Source organism: Orycteropus afer, unplaced genomic scaffold (genome assembly GCF_000298275.1).
Source record: "Orycteropus afer afer isolate SDZICR_OR568_19922 unplaced genomic scaffold, OryAfe1.0 scaffold00622, whole genome shotgun sequence".
Lineage (NCBI taxonomy): Eukaryota > Metazoa > Chordata > Mammalia > Tubulidentata > Orycteropodidae > Orycteropus > Orycteropus afer.
This window is the reverse complement of record NW_006922209.1, coordinates 674,701-683,098: the sequence shown is the minus strand read 5'-3', so window position 1 is coordinate 683,098 and position 8,398 is coordinate 674,701. Positions and strand designations below refer to the sequence as shown.

The 8,398-nt window shown below is 42.1% G+C and overlaps 1 protein-coding gene across 1 annotated transcript in view; it reads right to left on the bottom strand.

Annotated features, from left to right (window-relative positions):
* Nucleotides 1–4,155: 4,155 nt before the first annotated feature.
* Nucleotides 4,156–8,398, bottom strand: part of TCN1 (transcobalamin 1) — a 14,159-nt gene continuing 9,916 nt past the window's right edge. Inside the window, exons 5-8 of the mRNA XM_007956451.1 lie at nucleotides 6,393–6,576; nucleotides 5,235–5,415; nucleotides 4,400–4,518; nucleotides 4,156–4,217 (exon numbers count right to left, since the gene is read on the bottom strand). Coding sequence (XP_007954642.1) covers nucleotides 4,156–4,217; nucleotides 4,400–4,518; nucleotides 5,235–5,415; nucleotides 6,393–6,576 — 546 coding nt within the window. The remainder of the gene's footprint in view (nucleotides 4,218–4,399; nucleotides 4,519–5,234; nucleotides 5,416–6,392; nucleotides 6,577–8,398) is intronic.

Sequence of the window (8,398 nt, the reverse complement as noted above, 5' to 3'; positions counted from 1 at the left end):
AACAACAACAACAACAACAAGGTGGAAATGCAAAATCTCAGCAGCGGGGATGAACCTAATTAACCAGTTGGAAGCTCTGATCATGAGGCAGGTGGACCAGGGCTCAGTATCCCTGGCCAATAATGTTAGGTGCTGTTGAGTTGTCTCTGACTCATAGCGACCCCATGTACAACAGGATGAAACACTGCCTGGTCCTGTGCCGGCTCTGCGATCCCTGCTATACGTGAGCTCATCGCTGCAGCCACTGTGTCAATCCATCTCGTTGAGGACCTTCCCCTTCTTCATGGACCCTCCACCTTACCAAGCATGACATTGTTCTCCAGGGAATGACCCCTTCTGATAACATGATCAAAGTAGGTGAGACAAAGTCTGGGCATTCTTGCTTCCAAAGAGCATTCTGGCTGCACTTCCTCCAGGACGGACCTGTTCTTTTAGCAGTCCATGGTACTTTCAGCGTTCTTCGCCAGCACCGCAACTCAAAAGCATCGCGTTGATCTTCCTTATTCATTGTCCAGCTCTCACATGCATATGTTGTTGTTGTTGTTATGTGCCGTCGAGTTGGACCTGACTCATAGCGACCCTTCCTTGGGTTTCCAAATATGAGGCGATTGAAAATATCATGGCTTGTGCTAGGCACACCTTAGTCCTCAAGGAGACACTTTGCTCCTCAGCACTTGAAAGAGGTCCTTTGCACTGACTTGCCTAGTGCTGTACGTCATCTGATGTCTTGACTGCTGCTTCCATTGGCCAATATATTGGCCAATAATAGTGGAATGCTAAAGAAATGCTGCTCCATTAACCTTCATATGCATCTCTGAGATTTAAGGCATTTCTATCAGAAAATAATGTTAACTGCACTCTACTTAGAGACCACTGGCTGCCAGAAGCTTGGCTCTCTCTGTTAAAAAGTTACTAGTGCTAGAGGGAGGCCTTAGAAAACATAATGGCTCAGAGTGAGACTTGATGCCTGATCCCATGAGAAGAATGAAATGAGAATTGAAGAGGGAATACATATGTATGTATGTATGTATTTATGCAGGTGTTTCCTCTTCTCCCCTCCCACGCCTGGTAGCCAACAAAGAAAATTTCCTTCCATGTGTAAAGCTTTCCTTGACTTTTTACAATATTCAATTAATACTATATTTGTCCTGTGATTGGCTTATTTCACTCAGCATAATGTACTCCAAGTTCATCCACATGATACAGAGTTTTGCAGATTCTACATTATTCTTTAGTGTTGCATAGTGAGGGAATAATTTTTTAATCTATGATTCAATATCATTTAGTTCCATATCAGCATGCCAATTAAAATAATCTCTCATACCATATTTTGGGAAAATAGATCTAGTACAAATAGGGTGCTTCATTGGTGTTGGCTGAATTTTACTGAACACGAGTTAAGATTACTGAGAAGAGAGTCAGGAATCTCAAAGGCACCGATTCCAATGTTGTTGATATTGTTGATTGATGTACAATCAGTTCTGACTCATGGTGACCTCACGTGTGCAGAGTAGGACTGCTCCAAAGGGTTTTTAAAGCTGTTCCCTTTTGTAAACATCCCCGGGCTGTCTTCCAAGGCACCTCTGGGTGTGTTTGACCTCCTAGCCTTTTGGCTACCAGTCTGGTGCTTAACTGTTTGTACCACTCAGGGACTGCTGATATTGTTATAATGAGACTCAATTTCATTGGATGCCTACAGGGTCAGTATATTCTGTCATTTTGACATATTCGTGTTTATGTCTTTTGTTTTAGCATCCTTATTTTCCTGTATTGATAAGGTGACCTCATGTATCAGTTTGCCAGGATATTCCAGTTTTCATCTGTTTTTTGAATGTATTTATTAACAGTGTTTCCTTTCACTATTAACAATATCTTGATTTGGATGATAAATTATATGCTTCCATTATTTATGATTAACTGTGCCATGGATTGAATTCTGTCACCACAAAATATGTGTCAGCTTGGCTATTCCCAGTCTTATGTGCTTGTCCTTCATTTTGGCATCTGATGTAATTTTCTTCCATTTTGGGATCAGTGTGAGGTGTATCTTGAACCATATTGTTGTTGTTAAGTGCCGTCGAGTCAAACCTGACTCCTAGCGACCCCTCCTTGGGTTTCCAAGGTGGTGTCACTACGGAAGTAGATTGCCCAACCTTCCTTCCAAGGAGTGGCTGGTGGATTTGAACTGCCAGCCTTCTGGTTAGCAGTCAAGTGCCTTAGGCACTACACTACCGAAGTGTAATGGAAGTCATATTCTTATTTAAGTCACACCCTTGCTTGAGTCACATTTTTATCTTACAAAAGTAGTGAGAAGTGAGTAGATGGGGGAGGGAAAGAAGAAACAAGAGTGTGGGGCATGTCCTTTGGATCTGGGGTCCCTGCACTTAGAAGCTCCTAGACCCAGGGAAAGATTGATGCTGAGACATACCGAGAGCTCCAAGGAGCGCTGGGCCCACAGATGCTGCAAGGAGACCAGGATCTTCCCCCCCGAGCTGACAGAGAGAGAAAGCTTTCCTCTAACTCTGCCCCCCTCAGTTTGGGTTTCTAGCTCCTAAACTGTGAGAGAGTAAATTTCTGTTTGTTAAAGCCATCCACTTACGGTATTTCTATTGGAGTAGCACCAGCTAACTAAGACAAACATTAATGTTAATTATCATTTTGTGTATTTATCACCTTAAGCTATTATCCTTCAATTGCACATTGATTGTGTAGTCTACAAACATATCTGACAATTGCTGCCCTGAGCTAACAGCACCATCGAGGCCTGGAAGGGTTAACATGCCTCCCTACACCTCTAACTTAGCTTTCAAGGTGAGCCGTAGTCACAGGAGGACAGATCCATTGCTATCCTGTCATGAGAGCATCTAGCATACTTCGTTAACCCAGCAGGACAGTACTTAGTTAACCCAGCAGGACAACAGTTGAACCTAAGGGTAGGAGATCAGTACCAGAAAGTAGTGTGTAGGTAAAGGGTTCAATCCCTGGCTATGAAGCAGGGTCACTAGGGCAGGGGAAGAAGCTAAGAATATGGAAGAAACAGAAGGAGTGAGGAGGGAGACCCTGCTAGAGCAACCCAACTACTTCTGCTCGAAGACATCTTTCCAAGGGAATGTTAAATGGGTAGCTTATGCCTTATATCAAGCATCTTCTGCCCTTTGCTATCTTATCAGCACTTCTGGTTTCTGACTATCTACCTTTAGCTAGGGTGCTTCCTATAAAATGCAGTCCAGCTCAGACTGCTTAGACATGATTCACTTTTTAAAAAATGTGAATTCTGTTGAAGTGAATATCAAAGGTGATTTTTTTAAAGATGCATTTTGATGGTATATATATCAGGGTGACTTTGTGGAGAATAAAAAGGAGGAGTGATATTGGAGAACAACGAGAAGGGCCCAAGGGAGACAGGTGAGGAGGGGTGGTGTTACTTTCCAAACTCTGTGATTGACTTTTTCACGTGTATGTTGTTGTTGTTGTTGTTATGTGATGTCGCGTCGCAGCCGACTCATAGCGACCCCTCCTTGGGCTTCTGAGGTGGTATCTCTACAGAAGTAGATTGTCCAATCTTTCTTCCGAGGAGTGGCTGGTGGGTTTGAACCGCCAGCCTTCTGGTTAGCAGTCAAGTGCCTTAGGCTTCACATTTTCCTTTTCTCCAGAGCAACAATTTTCCCTCTTTCCCCACTGCCTGTATGAGGTCAGTATAAACACTCGGTGTCTCTCTTGCATCCAGGCCTGACAGTACTGGGTCTCTCTACAGACTTTCAGCTTGATCTCATTGGTTGCTGCTACCAGCACTAGACTTAGAGCCTGGGTTTCATTTTACAAATTGTCCAGGATCAGCCAGCTAGTTAAGGGAGGGAACTTTAAGTAGATTCCAGGTTATTAGACACGTGATCCAATCTCTTTTCCCTTCTCCTCAAGTGACCTTCCATCTTATAATAATACCTTTTTCAAGTGAACTGATTAGAACATGCTCTTTTTGTACACTTTATTGATTTAAAAATTTTTTTTTTTTTTATTGAAGAGGCAGAGAGAGAAGTGGAGGTTCTCGACTCTTCTATTGGGATTGAGATAAATGAAGAGGAAGGTGTGAGGCTAATTTCCCTATGGATTTCTACTGCAAATGGATTAGGTCCAGCTGAGGAAAGTTTGGATTCATCAGTATTTGCTCCAGCGAATCTCCAAATAGTCTCCATTATGGACAATGTAACTGCCAACTCCTGAAAAGAGAGAAGAGAGGTAAGTGGTCAAATGCCCTGATGCACAATCATCAAGTGATGTGCCAAGGGTACTCACCATCTCTCCCAACCCCTTGGCACATTCCCCACAAAAGCCCACAGCCCCACACCTGAATGCTCTTGGCATTTCCACCTCATGGGACTTGTCCACATTGCTCCCTTACCTTGGCTCAGTGATATACCTCTGTTCAGAATTTCCCAGTAAGTTCTGTCGTTATTGTTGGCCTCTATGCCCTGAACAGAGGTGATGTATGGGCCCCAAGAACTCTCCTTCATTGTGAAGCTGTGAGGAAGAGTGGACTGGTTATAGGAACTCAGACTTTCCAAAGGAAAACATGTTGTTGTTAGATGCCATCAAATTAGTGCTGACTCATAGCAAACCTGTGAATGGGTTTGAGTTTTTTTGGTTATATACTAGGAAGTTGCTGTGAGCCGGAATTGACTCAATGGCAATGGGTTTGATTTTGTGTACTAGAAGAGGTTTTGTGTACTAGAAGAGGTCCCTGAGTGGTGCTAAGAATTTGCACTCAACTACTAACCGAAAGATTGGTGGTTTGAAACCACCCAGCAGTGCTGCCGAAGAAAGACCTGACCCCCTGTTCCTGTTAAGGTTACAGCCAAGAAAACTCTATGGAACAGTTCTACTCTGTGACACATAGTGTTGCCATAAGTCACAGTCGACTTGATGGCAGCAGACATATCCTAGAAGATGGAAACTCTCCCCTCCTTTAAGCGCCGTGAGATGGAGATGAATAGCAAATGCACCAATTAAGATGTGCTTTCAATACACTTTGTGTTCAGGTAACATTAGCAGATATGTTCCTACTGAGTTTTCAGAAATTCATAGTCAAGGTCTTTAGTTGTTTATGTTGTTGTTGTTGTTATGTGCCGTCGAATCGGCCCCGACTCATAGCGACCCCTCCTTGGGTTTCCGAGGCAGTATCACTACGGAAGTAGGATAGCCCAACCTTCCTTCCGAGGAGTGGCTTATAGACGTACCCAAATATAGTCTTGTTTTGTTTCTGAGCTTCCTCCATCACATCTAGGAAGACAGACCCACTCGGCACAGTGACGTTGGTGGAATACGTTTTATTGATTTTCACGGAGTAATGGACTTTGATAAGTGAGGGTGAGGTAGCAGGTGTCACAGATCCAGACACAGGAATGGAGATGTTCACAGCTGAAGACAGCAAAGAGAAAACACTATTCAGAATTTAAAAGTTGATGGAGTGTGCTCACCCAGTAAACCTTACTAATTTCCCCTTTGTGCCAAGGATTTGATACAAGGAGCAAGTGTCATTGATGGAGGGACAGATCTGTCATAGGATACAGCAAGAATTTAAACCAGGGACTCACAGGCTTGTGAAATGCTGGTGTTCAGCCCAGCTCCCAGCTGTGTAAGCACCTCAGCTCTTCCAACTCCCCTTTCTCATAGAGGCTCCTGACTTTTTTTTTTTTTTTTTTTTCCTTTGGTAAAGCATACAGTAATGCTTGCTATTTTTACTTCTTAACATTTAGTGAAAACATGTTAAGTGCCAGGCCCCCATACTACTCATTTTACACGGATCATCTCACTCAAACCTTAGGTTATCATTCACTATAATCATTCCTGTTTTTCATATTAGAAAATAGGCTGAGAGGTTAAATATTTTAGAATGGACAGAGAAAGAAGGAAAGATCTCTGTCCTGCCTACCATTTTGCAAGACTAGTTGCTCAAATAAACAATCCATCCTACAATTTTCTGAGAAGACTGCCATATTCCTTCCACATAGATGTCTTATTTCCCTGATGGCTGACTCACTGAAGATGATGGAAAGCCAAAGACAAAATACAGATTCTCTATTTCTGCTGGGAATTGTACTCAGAACAACTCTCTGGATCAAGTGATCAGAGAAGCATCCCGGTGGAGATAGATGTCATTTGATCAACTACCTTGTTGATCAGTATTTGAACCAAGAACCACATTTACTATCTTGGGAAGCACAGGTCATCAGGTTGTTGTAGTACCTGAGGAAATATGGAGGATTGAGTTCTGTCTCAAACTGTTATGCTTTAGAGGTTGATCTGATCACTCTTGGTCTCTGAGAACATCCAGTTCTCATAAGATTTGAGTGTTATGCAAAAAGGCAAAACAGTTTCCACTTTAGTGCTTATACCTGAACTGTAGACGCAAGGAGAGTCTTTGTTAACATCCAAATAGGTCTTTCCCACTAGGGCAGGTAATATCTGGGCTGCAGCAGTTGGAATATTGAATGCTCCCTGAGAAATTTCCTTGAGCACTGTTTGTAGAGTCTTTTGGCATTCAGTTTCATTGTAATATTTTGATGACACAAAGAGGGCCTAATAATGTGAGACAGAAAGAAAGAGAACATGGATGAGAGAAACGAATTAAGTGAGAAGCCTACATCTAACTTACTGTATATTTTATACAAATATTGCAGGCCCTCTACCAGAACTGTTTTACTTAATTTTATCATTTCCGTGCATTATATTTGTGGGTGCATTATTTACACAGGCGCCTTATTTGCAGAAAATATGGTAATTCAGTAAGTACTTATTGAGCACTGACCACATATCGTTGTTGGTAGGTACTGTTGAGTCAGTTCCAACTCACAGCGAACCTACGTACAACAGAACGAGACCCTGCCTGGTCTTGTGCCGTCCTCACAATCACTGCTGTGCCTCAGACCATCCTGCAGCCACTGTGCCAGTCCATCTCACTAAGGGACTTCCTCTTTGTAAGTGACCCTCTACTTTACCAATTATGACGTTCTTTTTCAAGGACTGGTCCCTCCTGATAACATGTCCAGAGTACCAGAGATGAGGTCTTGGCATCTTCACTTCCAAGGAGTATTCTGACTGTACATCCAAGACAGATTTGTTTGTTCTTTTCACAGTCAATGGTGCACTCAGTATTATTCTCCAACACCACAATGTGAATGCATCAGTTCTTCAGTCTTCCTTAGTAATTGTCCAGGATTCACATGCATATGAGGCAGTTGAAAGTGCCATGGCTTTGGTCAGGTGCACCTTAGTCTTCTAAGTGTCAGCCTTCCTCTTCAGCATTTTAAAGAGGTGCTTTGCAGCAGGTTTGCCCAATGCAGTTTGCCATTTGATTTCTTAATTTCTGCTTCCATGGACATTGATTGTGGATCCAAGTAAAACGAAATCCTTGACAACTTCACTCTTTTCTCCATTTATCATAATGTTACTCATTGGTCCAGTTTTTTGTTTTCTTTATGTTGAGGCCTAATCCATACTGAAGGCTGTAGCCTTTGATCTTCATCAGTAGGAGCTTCAAGCCCTTTTCATTATCAGCAAGCAGCGTTGTGCCATTGCATGTCACAGGTTGTTAATGAGTCTTCCTCCAATCCTGATGCTGTGTTCTTCTTCATATAGTCCAGGTTCTTGGATTATTTCCTTAGCATACAGATTGAATAAGTATGAGGAAAGGATACAACTCTGACGCACACTTTTCCTGATTTTAAATCATGCAGTATCCACTAGTTCTGTTTGAATGACTGCCTCTTGGCCTGTGTACAGGTTCCTCATGTGTGCAAGTAAGTGTTCCAGAATTTCCATCCTTTGCAATGTTGTCCATACTCTTTTATGGTCAACACAATTGAATACCTTTGCATAGTCAATACAACACAGATAAATACCTTTCTGGTATTCTTTGCTTTCAGTCAAGATTCATCTGACATCAGCAATGATATCCTCATTCCATAACCTCTTCTAAATCTGGCTTGAATTTCTGGCAGTTCCCTGTTGATGTACTGCCGCAACTGTTTTTGAATTATTTTCAGCAAAATTTTACTTGCTTATGATATTAATGATGATGCTGTTGAATAATCTCCACATTCTACTGGATCACTTTTCTTTGGAATGGGCACAAATATGGATCTCTTCCATTCATTTGGCCAGGTAGCTTTCTTCCAAATTTCTTGGCATAGATGAGTGAGCACCTCCAGCACTGCATCCTTTTATTGAAATATTTCGATGACTATTCTATCAATTCCTGGAGCCTTGCTTTTGCCAATTCCTTCAGTGTAGCTTGGACTTCTTCCTTCAATATCATTGATTCTACCTTCAATATCATATACTACCTTCTGAAATGGTTGAATGTTGACCAGTTATTTTTGGTATGTTGTTGTTGTTATTA